This window comes from Tauraco erythrolophus, chromosome 2 (assembly GCF_009769465.1).
Source record: "Tauraco erythrolophus isolate bTauEry1 chromosome 2, bTauEry1.pri, whole genome shotgun sequence".
NCBI lineage: Eukaryota > Metazoa > Chordata > Aves > Musophagiformes > Musophagidae > Tauraco > Tauraco erythrolophus.
Window position 1 is genome coordinate 99,033,496 of NC_141466.1, and position 19,244 is coordinate 99,052,739.

Sequence of the window (19,244 nt, forward strand, 5' to 3'; positions counted from 1 at the left end):
CATAGCTGCTAAAAAAATCCACATAAATAGAAACAAATACTAAAAATATTTTTTTCAAATGATTGAAAGGATGATTTATACCATTGTGCTATGTTTTAATACGACTCATTTGCTAGGATGTGATCGTGTAAGTTGAATTGGCTTCATTACCTTCATTACAAAGCAATGAATTCATGGTGACAATCTTGGAATATTTCTTGGTTGAAAAATCTGCAGATGGAGCAGGTGTTACAAACTCCATTCCAAAATCGAGTGTCTTTTTTAAAAAAGAGCTAATGTAAATGTTATTAAGAAAATGGTGAAAAGTAATGACAAACATTTATTTATTAAAATTCCAAACTTGCAGAACACCTGCTGTACTTTTCTGTTATGTGTAAGATCTCTGGCCATGGTTTATATCGAACTGTAAGACAGAACAAGGCAGGCATCCTTTCATGCACGCAAGATTAATTCAACAGTCAGTATCTCTCTCTGTGTCCTTTACTTAGTGTATCATGGGTCCCTAGAACATTACTGTCTTGAAAACGAAACCTGGACTTCATTGTCTCTGATACAGAGAGTCTGTGAAAGGATCTTATTGTGTCCTGTCTCTGCTACAGTCCTGTAGTACCTCAGAAGATACACTTTCTTTTCAGCTAGCTAGCTGAATACAGAGCTCACTCTGCTGATTTCCAAGAGAGAGATGTAGAAGAAAAATGATTGAAATGTTTCTAAACACTTGAAAGAGCCACACTCAAAGTAGTTTTTTAATTTTGAGTCATCATTCTGAGGATATTTAAAAGATTGGATGATTTTGCATGTTAGATGTGCTACAAAGTTCTCAGTTTCTTATGTAATCTCTTTCTCTTAGCAGTTTCTCTTTTTCACCTTAATCATGTCTCCAAAATAACACGTTAATGCTCACAATGTTCTGTATGTGTTTATCTTAGAACACTCAGCTAATTGTTTCCTATTTTGAAAAAATGGGACAAAAACTTTGGACAAAATTTATATCTGTTTTCTGTTTCAAAAATGCTATTAATACTTCTATCTTTATGACAGCACATGCCTCCTTGCTCATATCGGATGACAGTTATGCTGGTAAAACTAATAAAAAACCCCATCTTCTAAGATATTTTTTTCTGCTACTGTTTGTGTTGAAAGTACCTTTAGAAAGACTGTGGAGCTGTAGAATTTTGCAGATATTTCAATTACATATCAATGTCTTATTTGACTATTGCATCCTGCTTCTCATTTAGTTGAAAACTCAGCCTTAAAATATTATTGCCACCAAAATGTTACAACACTGCATTACTTAGGTTACAAGACATCTGGGAAATCATTGTAAAAAGAATCTAAGTTGCTTCCATATGGTCTGCAGTTGTATTGCAAATATAAAACAATTGATCTTAGCTAGGGGAAATCCAAATCAATCATAATTTTCAGACAGTGCGTGACAAACTCTGAAATCAGATTCCATTCCTCTCCAGAGCTACCATTTTGAAAGGAGGTTTTTAAGTGAATTTCTAAACAAGTCTAATATTTATAAAAATTATGCTGTAGATAATGAAAGTACTGTTTCTGCTTGCTGATATTCTGACTTGCTCAAAATTAATACGATTTTGATTAGTCCTTCATTTCTTAAATTGTGTGTGCTATATCTTCCTGCTATATCTTCCCACTATCTCTTACTGATTTGTGAAGTGAGAAAACAAAAAAGCAACAGAATTCACAAGTGCAATTTCTCTTGCATTAGTGTCAACATTTTTGAAGCCTGAAATACAATTCATCAGAAGATGTAATATTTCATACAGAGATAATGTGTCATACTAAAATTAATGTCATTTTAGTTTGATGACTTCATGGTAATAATTGGCTTCAATGGTGATAATGAAATAATAATTTCCAAATTTGAAAACTTTTAAAAAACTTCTCTGGTAGCCAGAGGTGGGTTGCAGGACATATTCCTAAAGGGGGGAATTGCATAGGAATGAGTATAATGAACAGTAGAATAGGATTCCTTAATGATGAGTCAGAGATCAAACTACTAACAAAAAGAGAAAATCACTGGATAAGTGCTGTAGCAGAAAGCAATAAGTAACACTTTTTTTTAACAATACATTTTGAATATTGTTGCTTTAGATGCTGTCATGGTTTGATGTGGAGGGGGGGTGGTTCTGGTGGCAGGAGAGGGGTTTTGCTCCCTGCGATCTCCCCGGTTTTGGAACCGGGTTAGGTTTGGTTCCGGCCACCAGATCAGACTGCCATCCCCCTCGGGATTGAGCCAATAGGGCGCCTCTGCGAATTGCCCTATTTAAGTCAGAACAAAGGGACCGGAAAAGGCGCTTCGCCCAGGATCGAGCAGAGAAGGGAGGAGGGCACTGCCCCCGCTCCCTGGCTCCCGGCCGGGCAGCTGCCTGCGTCGGGCCGGCGCTGCCCACGGAGAATGGCGGCGGCGGAGCCAGCTGGGGAGCTCGGGGGCACCCCACTCCCGGGGTGCCCACTGGGCTGAGTTCACCTGGAGAGGACTGAGATCTGAGAGAAACAGCTGCATCGACAGCAGGTCAGTGAGGATGGAGCGGGAGGAGGTGTGCCGGAGCCGAGTTTCCCCTGCGGCTGATGGTGAGATAGCAGGCAGCCCCCCTGCAACCAGGACGGCCTCGGTGGAGCAGAGACCCACTCGCAGCCCGTGGGGAGAAGATGCCTGAGCCTGAGGATGGTCGTGTTGGGGTGCACGACGAGGCAGAGCGGCATCTGGAGTCTTCGTGACAACCCACGCCGGAGCGAGTGGCTACAGCTCCCTAAGTACCCGAGACTGTGGTAAAGCCCACACTGGAGCAATCTGTGGGGAAGGATTGTTTCCAGTGGGCTGGACTCACGTTGGAGAAGTTTGTGGATTTTTCCTCGTGGGTAGGGGATCCATTGGAGCAGGGGAAAAGGGTGTAAGGACTCCTTCTCCTTTAAGAAAGAAGCAGCGGTAACAGCACAGAATGAACTGACCTGCACTCCCCCAGTCCCTGCCCCCTGTGCTGCTGGGGGGAGGAGGTAGAGCCGGGAGGAAAAGGAAGGGGGGGGGGGAAGGTGTCGGTTTTAAGATCTGGTTTTGTTTCTTTCTGTCCTCTCAAGTAATCGGTTTTTGTTTCCCTTTGTCCTTCTAAGTAATCATTAATAAACTGGTTTGCTTTGAGAAAAGCTCTGCCTGTTTTGCCCAGGACCATGGTTGGTGGGTGCTCCCTCTGTTCTTGTCTCAACCCTCAGTCCCTTTGTTGTTTTTTTTTTCTCTCCTCTCTACTTTACTGGAGAAGGAGAGACTGTGTGAGTTTTAGTTGCTGGATCAGCCTAAAACCACTACAGATGCAAAACAAAAACTTTCTTTAATTTTTAGAGGACAATAGAGAGTTATGTGGACAAACGCATTGGAAATACTTATGGACCTCCTGGAAGCAGAAAGATGACTGTTTTTATTGATGATATCAACATGCCAGTAATCAATGAATGGGGAGATCAGGTAAACTGTTTTTTAACAAAACCAGCTTTTTCTTAAGTTGTTGCACTTTTTTTTTTTTTTTTTTAATATACATGGGAATCAGTGGACTTCCTCAATACTTTAATTTACTGCTAATTGTTGGAAATGCTTTCTAATTATGGTGCATTTATGAAGAAAAAAGAGAGCAAATGAGTTTTACTGAAGAGACATGTAGGGTAATGCTGTCATATCTTACATTATCTCCACATTCTCATATTTTTGTAAGACTAAATAAAACATCACTGTACTGAAATACCATATTATTAATTTCAAGATTGACATTAATGTGAGACCACCAGTAAACAAACTTTCTGCAAAATTAAAGTGTGATACCTTGGAGAAAGTAGTAAAGGCTGTGTCCAAACTCAAGGGTAAAGCATTGGCTTGTGAACTGGATTAAAGATTTTTGGCTTTTGGTGAGCCCATGTGCAGTTTGGGTGTGTAACATTTGTATGCCTATACAAACCCAAAACAGGCAAAAGTATCTCACAGTTCCTTCTCATAGCACATCTGAAGTATTTCCACCCCAGGATGATAGGTCTTCTAGAATGTCCATTCTAAGATAAAGACCAAGTTTGCTTACCATTGCTTTTTTTAATTTGCTCAGAGTAAATAACAAATGAGAAACTTGGGGCCTCTGTGCAGTTTTGAATGCTCAGGCTCTCTGGCTTCTGTGAGGCTCACAGTTTGGATTAAGGCTGCTTATAACATTAAGGTGGTTTGTTAACAGTGTGGGTAGTAGGTCTGATTGTGAGAGTGGGTTTGGACACTTAAGTGAGTGGTAGTATGGGTATAAGTGAGTCTATGTAGACTGAATAGCTCCTCCTCTTCAGAAAGCTGTTTTTGTCAAAATCGCAGTCAAGCATGTGATTTTAGTGTCTCTGAAGTGGAACCTGGCCTTCTACTTAAACGCCAATATATATCAGTTCTTTTGTTTGCGTCGTTTGCTCTTACTTGAGAGAACTTTAATTTCTTTTTTTAAAGTTGAAACTAGTGTTGAATAACACACAACACTGAGCTGCTTGACCGTAGTCTGGAACATAGCTGGTTGTATTTGAGGCAAAGCTGTGGCAGGCCCAGGCAGCGTTCAACAATAGGAAGGATCTCCATTATGGAAGTACCTCCACTAGGTCTTCCATTATGGCCTCAAGACATTGCTGAAATATTTTTAATGGGATGATGATTTGTGATTGGTGCCCTGCTGCATATCACATGGCTTTGTTGGGGCATGTGAGCGCATAAGGCTAGCTGAATATTGCTGGAGCATTTGCTATAAGAGCAAACTCTGGTGCCTCCTGATCTATACAGGTGCTATAGAGTGGAATGTGGATTGAATAACCTTTTCAGAATAAGCAGCTTCCTGTTTCAAAAAATAATCAGCTGGTTTGCTTCAAAAGAAGCCTAAAGGAGAACTGAAAAGCTTAGTTCGAACATCTGGAGCTGAATGTCCAGCAGCAAAATATGGAACAAACCAGTTTTTTTTTCCAGTTCATTGCCTTAACTTTATTTAGTTAAAAGGATTACAAACACGTTTTATTGATATTATGTGGTAGTACAGCTCTGAAAGACTTTTCCTGCTGTTTAAAATCATGTAAACAAAGATCTCCCATGTGACTAAGGAATACAGTTTAATCTGAGTTTAGATTAAAGTGAAAACATTTCTCTAGGGATTAGTGGTAGAGGTACAAGAAGAAATTAAATTATCAGGATATATATTCTTTTTTTTCTTGTTTGAATTTCTAATTTGTACAAGTTACATAAACTTATAGGTAACAAATGAAATCGTTCGTCAGATGATGGAAATGAAAGGAATGTACAGCTTGGATAAACCTGGAGACTTCACTACAATTGTAGATATACAATTAATAGCTGCAATGATACATCCTGGAGGAGGCCGTAATGATATTCCTCAGCGTTTGAAAAGACAGTTTTGTGTATTCAATTGTACATTGCCATCCAATGCATCCATGGACAAAATTTTTGGTACTTCTGTCTCTCATTTTAGTACATTTTTTTTCCATAATTGACTTAAAATGTATAAAAGTATGTCCTCTTTCTCATTTACGTTGTGCAAATTCAGAGTGCTTCCAGTGAAACAAACAACTGAAGCTGTATTACTGCCGAAATAGTGCCCTGAAAGAGAAATTAACACTTTAAATGCTCTTCTTTCTAATTTTGGACAAGCAAAATAATTAATAAGAAAGTAATGGCATTTCCCAGAAGAATATGAGCACTGCTATTACTATGTAGGTTACCCTTCCATCTCTGCACTATCTGAAATGCCCTCTGTTGCTGAAGTTCTTGATTCTGTTAACTTTGTCAATGCAGAATATTGTTAAAAGCCAGCAGTTACTGCCAGCTGTTTCTACATTGGTTCAGAAAAGCCATCGGCAAAGACAGACAAAATTATTTAATCTGTAATTTAAAAGCAAAATAATGTTTTAAATAAGTACTTGTATGTCTTGCTCAAAACCTACCTTATTATATCCTACAACTTGAGATTAACTGTATATTGCATTTTATCTCTTCAGGTGTTATTGCCTCTGGATACTTTCATTCATGTAGAAAATTTAACCCTGAAGTATGTGATATGGTGAAAAAATTGGTCCCAACAGGCAGAATGTTGTGGCAGTGGACAAAGGTATAAATTACAGGGAATGTTTTGTCACAATCAGTCTGAACAGAGGGTGTATTAGTGTAATTTAGGCACATATTCCTTGAGAACATATCTATAACAATAAAAAAAAAAGGAGAAAGATGAGCTGAAAAAGTTTTGGAAATACAATCTGGAAAAATGTCAAATTTCAGTATACAAGACAGATGAATGGAAATATCAGTCCATTTTTTCCTATAGTTGTATTCATGGTACCCAAATATTTGATCACTATAGCGAAGAAACAGGGAATGAAATTCTTTATAAATTATAATTTTTAATTTATAAAGCCCAGAGCAACACATGAAATAATTGTGTTCTAAGAGTTCAGATTTTATATTTAGTGCTAGATCCTTTTTCCACACAAATGAGATATTTTTGATGACTTCTCAGAAAGAGTTTGCCAACAGTATTACGTATGAAAATTAGTAATTTAATTATTTTTACCTTTTATATGTGTTATTAATTATAAATTTATAATTTATATTATTCTTGACTCCTTCTAAATATTGTTGAGTTTGAATATTAACAATATTTTTCTTTAGACAAAGATGCTGCCTACACCATCTAAATTCCACTATATCTTCAACCTTCGAGACCTTTCTAGAATTTGGCAAGGAATGTTAGCTATAAAGGCAGAAGAATGCAACAACAGCACTGTCCTTCTAAAACTTTTTAAACACGAATGTACAAGAGTAATTGCTGACAGGTATTATAACTATAGCATTTTATATTTAGTAAGTTTAATTATTTACTTGATTTATGCTCATACATCTCATTAATATCATACATATCATATTATGATAAAACTTATTAGGCCAATATGAAAAAAAAAAGTCTTATTTTACGTAAACAACTGCTATCTGTTTCAGGTAAATGTTAGAAACAATTCCAAACAAAACATAGGCCATTGTCAAACATTTTTGTTTACTCTTCCTACCTGTATCTTCTAGAATCCCTCATATTTTTTCATGACAACTCTGAATCAGCTTGCAGAAGCCTTATCTTCCCCTGGAAGGTGCATTAACAAACTTGAGTTAAGAGCCAAGGAAGTAAGATTGCTATTATGACTAGTTCAAATATTCCAGAGGAACTCTATTTTGAAAATCCTGCTTGCTTTCTCCTCTCTCCTTAGATAAATATACTGAATTAAGAAAATGCACACAGGAAATCTAAAAGGAAACCTCAGCATTAGTTGTCAAGAATATAAAATTGAAGGCCAAAGTTTTCTCTATAATTATTTCTCTATAATCTGAGAAAACCTACTCAGTGTAAATCCACCACTAAGTCTGACAGTGATGATATTTCTAAGTGCCTGAACTATCATATATTATACAAACTTAGGATTTACCTGAAATTTATATATATGTATTTATATGTACAATGGAGTGTTGTTGATATAAAAAAGGTGAAAATGTTTAATTTGAATTTGAAGTTGGGATCATACCCACCAATGCAAAAGTATCATAAAGCTTTGAGTGTATTACTTTCTGCTTTAAAGTTAGGAGCAATACCACTGACATTTACTGAAATGTTCCTAATCTGTTGTGGGGAATTTAAAAATAGATGGAAGATACATATTTGTACAGGTATGTTAGAGAGAGCAAGAGTGAGAATGTAGTCATGCAGTCTCTTCTTCCATGCTGCTTTTTAATTCCATAGTGGTTAGTATTATAATGTCATCACTATGAACTTCTAACAATAATGAAATATATAATGTATATCTAAGCAGTCTCTGTCCTGCAGTTCTGTAGTATTCTTTGTCTTACTTGAAGACTCAGAGGGCTGTGTACAGCTTTTCCATGTTTGTCTATTTTCCTCTCAGATGTTTCACTGAAAAGGAAAAGAAATAAAGGTTAAAATTATTATTTTTCTCTGTAGTTTGACAGTCACCATTGACATTCCCTTTTTCTGGGGTCTAGATGGTTCTTGCCTTTTATGTTTACCAGTTACTACTGAGTATCATTCTTGGTTGCTTTTCAGATAATCACAGACACAGATAATCACAGTAGTCAAAGATCTTGATCTGTATTGAAACCATCTTGAACCTATCAATGGAAGCAGATATAGTTGTTTAAAAAATGAAATGTAGTCACTAGTATTTGTGCTTGCAGACTGCTTTATTTCAATTTACATTAATCTTTTCCCACCCCACCCCAATCACCCTCTGTTAATTATGGATTTTGGTGTAAAAGGGATTGAGAATGAAGTTGGGTTGTAGTGACGTATACTATCTTTCACTATTCCTCATCTCATTGCAGTTTCATAGGCAGTACTATAATATAAATTACGCTATTCTGCTGCAGATTGAAAAGTGATAAGGGTCATTTAGCCATGGTTATTTGGGAAATCATTCAACCTTTTTTATCCTTTTTCATCTGAGAAATTAAATAATCTGTCATTGCTCAGTTCTGGATGAAAGCTGGAAATTCAAGTTGGTTTTGTGTTTTATGTTTTATGTGATTGACTATTATACTTTAGAGTATGGAAGTATTGCATTTCTGTGAATATTGCCTAATCCATTTCTGTGGCTATTTTCTAGTGTGTCTTGCCTAATATGTATTTTTCTTTGAAATGTTACAAGTTTTTTTAGTATTAAATTATCTGTTTTTCTCCCTATATAACCAGAAATATTTTTTTTTTAATTCTACTAATGTGTGATTTTTAGATTTATTACTCCTGAAGATACAGCCTGGTTTGATAAAACTATTGCTAAAGCAATTGAGGAATGTGTGGATACAGGCTTAACAGAAGTTCTCCAAGCTGAACCATATTTTGCAGATTTTTTAAGGGAGATGCCTGAACCAACTGGTGATGAACCAGAAGATTTTGTGCTTGAAACACCAAAAATTTATGAGGAGGTATTTCATTTTACACCTAAAATATTAGACACTGAAGTTTTCCTTTAATTATAAAGTACGTTGTATTGCTGAACTCATATCAAAGTTTTGTTGAATACCTACCACATTTTTTGTGAACATATATCTAGATTTTTCTGGTCAGTATGCAATAAATAGTGATGTTAAAGTTAATAATGCCATATAGATGTAGTTTATTCAATTCTATTCCCCTTGGTCTTTTTTTCCATCATTAGAAAAGATTTCTGCTTTAAACACAACTACAATCAGTAGAGCAAATTAACAACATAATCTCATTACATGTGGCCAATACATGAACTCAAGTTTGTGAAAAAAATTGACAGTGCAGTTTTAAATTGTGCAGGGCTATGCTAGAACTGTTGGAGATGGATTTATTCATTTATTCATTTGTTTGTTTGTTTTTTCATTTATTTATTTATGTATCTATTTATTTTCAGATTCCAAGCTTTGAATTTCTTTGTGAAAAATTGCAAATGTATCAGAGGCAATACAATGAATGTATTAGAGGATCATTTCTTGATTTGGTGTTTTTTAAGGATGCAATGACACATCTTATTAAGGTTTGGAGTTTCTTACTCTTTTTATTAGTTTAACTTTTGCCACAGTGTTCCTGATTCTGGCAAGCTATGCTTAGAGGACACATTCTGAAAAACTATGCTTAACTCTGTCTCCAAAGTTGCTTTGCATCTTTACGTAGTCATTTTCAAGAGCTAAGCAATAGCTACAGTCATTTTAGCTGTTTTCATGTTTTATAATGAACACCTCATTTTATATGTTTGTTTAAGCTTCTGTGTATTCAGAGGTATGAAGATTTTCCTTGATAGAAAAGGTGAGGTCATAAGAGACATGTTTATATTTTGTATGTAGAACGACTTTTAATCATTCAAAGAACACTTCAAAGATATCTGTACCTGACAAGCCACCAAAGCAACATGAGGTAGAGTGTGGTTGGATGAGAATCATGAGAAGAAATATAAATTATGGCTGTGGTAGAATCAGTGTGTAGGATAAAGGAAAGTCTCAGTTTACAATCAAAAAAGACATAAGGAAAGAATTAATCTGAAGTCAGAATCCAATTCACGGGGAAAAAAAAAAAAGACTAAGCATGAGATTAGTTTGAAGCACTGTACCTCACATTTAAGAAATTGCGTTAGTTATTTCAGGAATTACTTTAACTTCATGATCTGTTACACATAGAAGTCATAGTGAAGCCAAAACAGGAGGAGATGTTTAGTTCTTCCCTAATTGGCTGCTAGTGAAGTACATGATTTTGTTTGCTTTGCATTTAAACAGAAGAAAATAATTTTATTTTTAAATACAGTTAATGTGGTGCTAGAAGAATTTCAGAAAACCTTGAAAGTCTCTGATACTCCATTTCCATTGGCAAGTTTTAACCACAACATCTGAGATATGAAGTTAGGTAGTAGAAAGGAGCCCTGCTGTCACTATGGTGACAATAAATTTAGTCACTCTCATAACTATATTAAAATAGAAGTCTAAATATGAGATTATCTGCATAGGCTCAGAAGGAAATATGCATAAAACCAAAATTTATTCGAAGGAAAAAATGAACAGAATTCAAAGTCTTGATGTAGTTGCCAATTTTTTTTGCATTTTGTACATAATTTACATGAGGAGCAAAGCAAACTGTAGCATCTAAAAGTCATAGTGCACTAACATATAATAAAAGCAAGACAGATGTGATGTATGTGCAATAGACGTGAAAAAGCAGTAACGTAATAGTAAACGTTAACTAACGTTAACTAACGTAACAAATAGTAAATTTGTAATCCAGCTTTTATATCTGGAAGACTTGTTAATAAAACTATTTCAAAGGAAACGCTGAAGGTAGATAAAATAGAAGATAACACTAAGTGATAGTTTAAATGTGTCCAAGTCTTTCAGACATTTAAAATTAGAAATTTACTATGTTTATTCCTCTAGCTAGAGGTTTTTTACCGATATTTTTAAACACATTCAAGATGATACCTTCAACATAAAATGAAACTCAAAATGTCTCCTTTTATGTATTTAAATCCTATGTGTAACTGATTACAACCATCCTATATTCTTACATGCAGCTTTTTCATTAGCTACACAGAATTCCTAAAGAATGTACCAGTGTTCTTTTGAGAGGAAAAATTTTCTGCACGTATTTTTTTAATAATCTTTACATTATACTCTAATAAATGAAGCATAGAGTATAACAGATTTTTAATTATGCTAATTAACATTTAAATTAAAATTTATTAATGAGCTTTTCATCTATTTTTTCCTATAAAGATTTCTCGGATAATTCGGACAGCATATGGAAACGCTTTACTTGTTGGAGTTGGTGGTTCTGGAAAACAAAGTCTTTCAAGGTTGGCCTCCTTTATTGCCGGCTATAAAATATTTCAGATCACTTTAACCAGGTAAGAAATGCAAGAAATATATAAGTACAGTTTATGCTATTGCTTTCTCTTTACAGAGTCATAACCTTATGTTTCTAACAGCCTTTTTTTTTTTTCCCCCCATTTTATCATCATTTATAAGTGTGGAAAACAGTAATTTCCTATCTAGTTTGTGTACAACCTTGGATTAAGCTTGAGTTTGAAAAGCTGGATCATGTATTAGCTATTCCTGAGCCAGAGCCAAAATATGTGTGTTTACAAAGGATGTTTGCACTATCATTTATAAAGTGCTATAATCTGAAAATAGCAGTATCCAAGTTGTTTTGAATTAAAGGTAATGTTTCTTATTCCTCCTAGATCGTATAATGTAAGCAATCTGTTGGATGATTTTAAGTTGTTGTATAGAACAGCTGGAGCAGGAGGACAAGGCATCACTTTTATTTTCACTGATAATGAAATAAAAGAGGAGTCATTTTTGGAATATGTTAATAATCTGCTGTCTTCAGGCGAGGTAAGAGTCTCAACATGACAGGCAATGTACTTTAGAAGCAGGAAACTGTAGAATTTTTTCCCATAGTTTATTTATATTTATTTTCGTAATAGATTATACAATCAATAATGATTAAAATATCTCAGCTTTTAAAATAAAGAGTGCTCTTGGTATGGAGTTTCTTCATCTCTATTTCAGTGTAAACCAGGACAAGATAAGGACCTGTGATGGGTGTTTCAATAGCCTTTATTAAATGAAGATTCACTGACCAGTCAAGATCTGTACCCTTCCTGAGTTAGACTTCCTAGTCTTTAATGGAGTTATATGAAATCTAAATCAGGAACAAATTTGATTTTAAACGTCTAAACTAAATATATGCAGAGAGAGAGAGATGGATGTAAACAGACAAATATTTATAAATTTGATAATAATTACATCCCTGTAATTTATTTTTGTATCAATTTTAATTTTATAAAAAGATTTCTAATTTATTTGCTCGGGATGAATTGGATGAAATCACAGAAGGATTAATAGCTGTGATGAAAAAAGAGATGCCTCAGTGTCCTCCTACCTTTGATAATCTTCATGAGTATTTTATAACTCGGGCAAAGAAGAACTTGCATGTTGTCCTCTGCTTTTCTCCAGTAAGTTTTTCTTCATATTTGTCTTCTTTATTTCCATTAGCAAATTATCCTGTAAGATGTGACAGGATTATTCAAGCTTTGTATTTTTAAAGGAGATTTAAAGGTGCATAAAAAGATTACTGAAGTCTAGTTATAATTGCTGTTGTAATAAAAGTGATAGTACAGTTGTCAGAACTTAAAAGCAAAATACTTAAAAATTAAATAATTCCTTACATGTTAAAGTAATTTTTACTTTTTCTTCCGGGTGTATTCTTTCATAATACAAATCAATGAATGCATCTTTGTGAAATTCTTGCCTGTTACTTGAAAACAAGCATTTATTGGAAATTAAAATAAAATAATTGAAGTTTTAAAATATTAAGAAACATTTGTCATGAACTTCTTTCTTCAAATTTCATAAAATATTGAATGTTGGAAATTCAGCAAAATACTTATATAAAAGAAAAAACTGTGTAGGGTGTTCTAAGCAGAATATTATCAAGGAAAAAACAGACTATTTAATAGTTTATATGAATTAAGCATTTTAATCAACCTATTTAAGTATCATATTGTAAATTAACAGTGTTACTCTCTTTAGGTTGGTGAGAAGTTCCGTGCATATTCGTTGAAATTTCCTGGTCTCATATCAGGGTGCACGATGGATTGGTTCAGTCGATGGCCTAAGGAAGCTCTTGTAGCCGTAGCCAGTTATTTTCTTTCAGAATTTAATATGGTCTGTTCTGCATCAGTTAAAACAGAAGTAGTGGAAACCATGGGTCTCTTTCATGATAAAGTTTCAGAATGCTGTGAGAGTTATTTTCAAAGGTAATATTTTAAACAAACGCAATAATTAATCCCAAAAGTGCTGCTACTGATAGTGGTTTTTAAACTTATTGTGTTATATGAATGAATAACTGTCTTTTAAGCCTAATACAAAAATGAATCTCCTATAGCAATATATGAAAAGGCCAGGAAAAGTAATTACTATTATGTTGCAGATTCAGTATTCATTCCCACTACTCAACAATCTTTGACATTGCTTATGTGAATAAAAACAATGTAATTAGAAATAAGGGTTTGTATTATGAAGAAATTTGATTTTGACTGACTTAAATACTTGATTTATATAATCTTCTGTTTCATTGAAAATGTTCAAATGTCTGTACATATTAAAAATATGTAGTGAGTTGATGTTGCAAATATACCATGTTCTAGATATCGAAGAAGAGCTTATGTAACACCTAAATCCTACCTCTCCTTCATCAATGGCTACAAAGAAGTTTATACTGAAAAGTTAGAGAGTATTAGTCAACAAGCTGAACATATGCAAATTGGTAAGCAAAACAGAAATAAATGTGTATTTCCATGTATAGTCTCAAATGATCTGTTTTTAATATTAAACTTCTTATTCATTGATCACTTAAAATCAGTTCTGCTGGGTCACAGTCCAAAGCTGGTACCATATGAGAACCATTTCCAAGCGCTCCAGCTATCACCAGCTCACAATGATTCTCTTACAAAAATGCCTCAAAGAAGTTGTAACTTAGTCATACATCTCAGCATTATGGTAAACTTTAATATTTCCAATTTAGTATTTGTAATAGAAAGTAGAACCTGAAAATGGCCAGAGAGTGCATCTGATTTACTAGTGTAGACAGAGGTAGTTCTGAACAGATTTATTAATTTACTTGTAGATTTTTCTATGGAAATGCTTGCTGTACAATCTGAGCACTTCACAGTTGAGTTATTTCAGATTTCTGCAGGAGAATAAGTACCTGTTACTTGTGGTCATTTTATAACTAGGGATCTGAAATACAGGAAAGTGTGATTGAAATGTTCTAGTTTTGGATATCTGTTTGAAATGACATACTTTTTGTCATTAGATTAGTAGTGCTTAATGGGTTCAGAATACATTTTCAGTTTTCTCCAATTTGCATCTAGACACAATTTTGTAAATCTACAAAGGCAACTGAACAGCTTAGGAAACTTCTTTTATGAGAAAAGATACTGTAAATCAATCTAACAGAATAGGTAATTCTACATGATAACATTTTTCAAGCAAAGGTAAAAGGATTTAGACATGATTAACAATGCAACTGGTACACTTCACAGGAAGAGAAGAATAGAATAAGAATGTGTAGATATTTCTTTCATTCACTAACTGTTTGCTGAATTAGAGCAATTCAGAGTGGACTGTAGAGAAGTAAGTGATTCACAATATTTTCACGTTATGCAAATTTCCCTGTATGGATCTATTGCCAGTTCTAGAAATCAGAACTTATCCTTGTCAGAACTTGTCCTGCCAGTTCTAGAAATCAGAACTTATCCTTGTCAGAACTTGTCCTACTTGAGATGGAGATAAATTCTGAAAGCCTTAAAAATTTCTGAGGGTAGCGTTTTTTTTTCCAGTTTTTTTCCACTGAACTTTCTCCAGTTCTTCTCTTTTCAAAAATAATTGAAAATAAGTAGCCTAAGTAACTTCAACACTGTCAATAAAATTTAATGTATAGATTTTCCTAGCCTCTCACATGATATTATCACTAATTCCTTATGTGGTCTTCAAAACAAAATAATCATGTACAGGTGACTGTGTACATGTACATCATCTACTGCAGCATCTTTATTTCATTGATGCTCAAAAAATCATGGCTGTCAGCTTATGGACAATATTCATGGCAGTTAGAAAATATTCTAAATACTTTCACTTGCATAGAAAAGAAGTGTTAGAAAACAATAAAAATATCAGTCATCTCTAACTCCAAATGTACTTCACTGTTTACTGAATCTTAAAGAACTTACTCAAGAATTTTGTTATGAATTATTTAGCTGCTATCTCACACAACCATCCTTTGGTCCCCAGTCTTTCATCACTTACTGTAAAAAAGATTTAGAAGGTTAAAATGATTAACCTTGAAAGTTGTTGCAGTTTGTTAGGAGATTATACTGATATGGGATTTAAATTTTGTGTTATTATTAAATTCAACTGAGATAATGTCGCTTTTTTCATCTCCTTGTTGAAATGGTTTTCCTGTATGTAATGATGTCTGGGCCAATTCAAGATGCTTCTAAAACAGCAAAATTGTAAGAAATCCCTAGATCATTACTGATTTCTAGAAAAGTCTCTTGCTCAAGCACACTAAACATGTGCGTGTCAGCACTGTAGTATCTATGTGAGCAACATATTTTGAAAGGTAAAAGTAATCTCTTCTGCTTTTTTACTTTGCCTGAAAAAGACAGATGAGGAAAAAACTGAAATCCAATGACAATTACAATTATTTCTGAATGTTTAACATCTTGTGTTTTCTCTCAGAATCCATCTGGGGAATCCTTGGTAGAGTACCACATGTGTAAATAATGTCTTTTCATATCGGATTATGGTTCTACAGAAAGACCTCAGTTTAGCTTTGACAAAGTGGGCATGTCATCCATTTGATCAACTTGTTCCTAGATTTCCTGCTACTTAAAAGTGACAGAAATTACTTCCTTGAGGTGCTGAGAGTACTGTGGCTTAGTATTTTAATAAAGCTTTGTATAATTTTGCTATATTCTCTACCTTCCTACAGTCATCATTCAGACAAGCTACAAAATACATTGATAAGAGATTGTCGTGGTTTAGGCTGCTCCGGCAACTAAACTCCAAACAGCCGCTCACTCACCCTCCCCCACCCCCCAGGATGAGGAAGGGAATTAAAGGAGAAAAGGAAAAGAGACTCATGGGTTGAGATAGGAACAATTTACTACTACTACTACTACTACTACTACTACTACTACTATATGAATATATACAGATATGTACAATGATAAATATATACAAACGAGTGACGTACGGTGTAATTGTTCATCACCCCTTACCAAGACCCATCTCGTCCCGACACCGCAATCCCGGACAAGCAAGAGGCCCGAAAAGAGAGAGAGAGAGAGCACTCCGAGAGTCCAAGAGTGAGAGTCCCACGAGAGCAAAAGCCCTTCTTTCCAGCTGACCCTCACTTTTATACTGGGCATGACGCTGCATGATATGGAATACTTATTGGCCAGTTTGGCCCTCAGTCCTAAGTCTAAGTACAAATCATAAGGAGAGTAGCAGACCCTCTGTGCTGGCCATGCTCCCCCTTATCCTGTTGTGCTCCTGCACACTGGCAAGAGCACGGCAGCTGAGAAGTCCTTGAGACCTCAGTGCCAACTATAAACACCCGTGTGCTGTCAGCGTTCTTCTCAGAGCAAGTCTCAGACTAAAACCAAACCACGGAGCTCTTCTGGCTGCTAAAAAGAAGAGCTGACTCTGTCCCAGCTGAAACCAGGACAGAGATAAAGATTCCTTTGATTGTCTCTATAGGATCAAAATGTATGGTGCCTTTTTAACTTGCTTTAGATAAGTTGTAGCTGATATCAGTTAGGTTCTTACATGGAGTTCTACATACTCCTCTGAAAAACACTATTCCTCTTTCTAATGCCTAAATCAGGCATTAGTTTATAAGTACAAGCACTAAAAAAACCATATTTGCTGGCATGGTACTGTTGTAATGTTTCTGGTGATTAGAAGCATGCAGGGGACCTAAAGAAGCTATAAAAGTTTCTCATTTATAATAGAAATTCTTCAATTCTTCTTGTTCTGCTTATTCTTTTTCTCTCTCCGTCTGTCTGTCTTCTCTCTCTAGGATTGTAGCAGGGAAAACTAATGCAGCAAAGGGTATCACTTTCCCTTTTATAGCTTCTCTTTCAGAATGTTAGGGGGTTTTTTACAGTGAAGTTAAGTAACAACCATCTTGGAAATTGTTGTCAGATTTGTTGGGAGGTGGAGGTAGAATGTTAGTGTGCATGTACCCTCAGAGTGTTTTAGGAAGTGGCATGTGTCTGGGAAAAGGAAACATCCTTAAACATCTCTCTTGTCTCCCAGTCAACATCTTTCAGTGAATATACCTTTAAACTTTATTGTTGAGAGTAGCAAAATAACTTGTCTTTTGGCAAGTAATAATAAAGAGCCTGTAGAATGGCAGTAGCCTGATCATGAGGCACCTGTGTCAGAAGAACAAGAAAAGTACTAGGAGAGAATCCTTGTCTGTGTGAAATGTAACAAAAAAGTAGAGGGACATCACAGAGAAACATCACACATGAAATGAATAGCTGCAAGCGTGCTCTGACTCTAGACCTTAGGGAGAAAGACACATAAGGGGAATGCTTCCAGGCAAGTTGTAAGATTTTGAGACTCAGTAATGAAGAAGAGAGGAGAGGCTAGAGAGGCTTCAGCATGCAATTTGGAGCTCAGCAATAGCCAAAAATCTGTGCTCAAATCTATGAGCAAGAGACAAGAGAAAAAAAGAATGTGTGAATGCATGGGAAAGACCAAATATACTATAATAATAATAATAGAGGAAGTAAACTCATCTCTGGGCACCTGTTAGTGTAAATCTGAATGGCCTCTATGGATGGTTGCTTCAGCACATACAAGAGCTATAATGGGACTGGCCCTAAGTCAGGTGGGTGCAGATACTTTTTTGTGCTTTTCTACACTCTCTGTCACCAAGAAGAAGAGAGGTTAAGCTCAATATGCAGGAACTGGAGGTCATAATCTTACTGTGACTTTTGGGTCCGCTTTTGGTGACTCCACTTCTTCCCAGTTCTTTCTAGAAAGAACTCCCTATTCAAAGGCAGTTGTGGATCCTAATATTTATCAGTCTGATTTTCTGATTGTCCTGTGACTTTATGACACAACATCTGCTTGACATACCCTTCCCCCCTCCCTTTTTTTTTCCTCCTTTTTATTTTTTAAGTCTATAGAATGAGCATAAGGATATATGTTATTACGGATAATATCCCAGCTATGCACATTTAGGTACTGTTTATAGATATAACAAACTAAAACTAAGAAATATGGATGTCTCTTTTGAAGAATCAAGCTTGTTTATAATCATTTTGCACCTTGTGAAATTGTATATATCCATGGAAAGTGAATAGAAAGCATGATCATGATAGCTTACACCCACTTTCTCTCCTTTTTTTAAATTTAAATGAGAACACAAAATACAAGGCATTTGGGATCTAAAGCTAGATTGTATTATCTAACTAGGGAAAAAATAGTTTTAATTTTCCTGAGTTTTAATTTTTACTTAATAGGTCTGTCTAAGCTGATGGAGGCCAGTGAATCCGTTGCTAAACTCTCTCAGGAGCTGGCTGTTAAGGAGAAGGAACTGGCTTTGGCATCTAGTAAGGCAGATAAAGTAAGTACTTGAGTGTTAAATAGCAAAAGGCAGCAAACAACACCAGGATATACAATGGAATAAAGTGCTATTCCAGAATTTTCTCGTAATTTGTACAAGCCAAAAAATGTGCATTGTGATCTAAAATGAGGTTTCACTCCTCTCTCTGTAGCATGTTTATTCAGCATTTGCTTCTGAAAGTGAGGCACTTTAAGACTGCAACAGAAGTTGAGTGCCTTCCTTGTTTTTCTCCCATTTCTTACCCGCTCCTATAAGCATCAGGTTTCTTTTTTTGTTTCATGTTTTTTTGTGTGCTTGATTGACATTTATTAAATTTAGGGTTATATGTGCACTCATTTGCAGATAAGAAGTCAACAGGTGATAACAGGACTTTACTGTTTCAAAATTGCTTAGAAAACAGTTCATGACAGTTCAGTTTCTTATTTTGTCTTTTACATTGTCAAAGTGTCCATGTGTTCATGAGATTGGTAGAAATCTAGTTTCCAA

The 19,244-nt window shown here is 35.2% G+C and overlaps 1 protein-coding gene across 2 annotated transcripts in view; it reads left to right on the plus strand.

The window, feature by feature from the left end:
- Positions 1-19,244, plus strand: part of DNAH8 (dynein axonemal heavy chain 8) — a 144,303-nt gene that overhangs the window by 80,558 nt on the left and 44,501 nt on the right. For both annotated transcript variants that reach the window (XM_086628486.1, XM_086628495.1), the window contains exons 55-66: positions 3,365-3,487; positions 5,275-5,488; positions 6,037-6,146; positions 6,704-6,867; positions 8,827-9,019; positions 9,475-9,597; positions 11,321-11,451; positions 11,788-11,941; positions 12,400-12,564; positions 13,142-13,368; positions 13,759-13,877; positions 18,655-18,758. In XM_086628486.1, the coding sequence (XP_086484612.1) occupies positions 3,365-3,487; positions 5,275-5,488; positions 6,037-6,146; positions 6,704-6,867; positions 8,827-9,019; positions 9,475-9,597; positions 11,321-11,451; positions 11,788-11,941; positions 12,400-12,564; positions 13,142-13,368; positions 13,759-13,877; positions 18,655-18,758 (1,827 nt within the window). The remainder of the gene's footprint in view (positions 1-3,364; positions 3,488-5,274; positions 5,489-6,036; positions 6,147-6,703; positions 6,868-8,826; positions 9,020-9,474; positions 9,598-11,320; positions 11,452-11,787; positions 11,942-12,399; positions 12,565-13,141; positions 13,369-13,758; positions 13,878-18,654; positions 18,759-19,244) is intronic.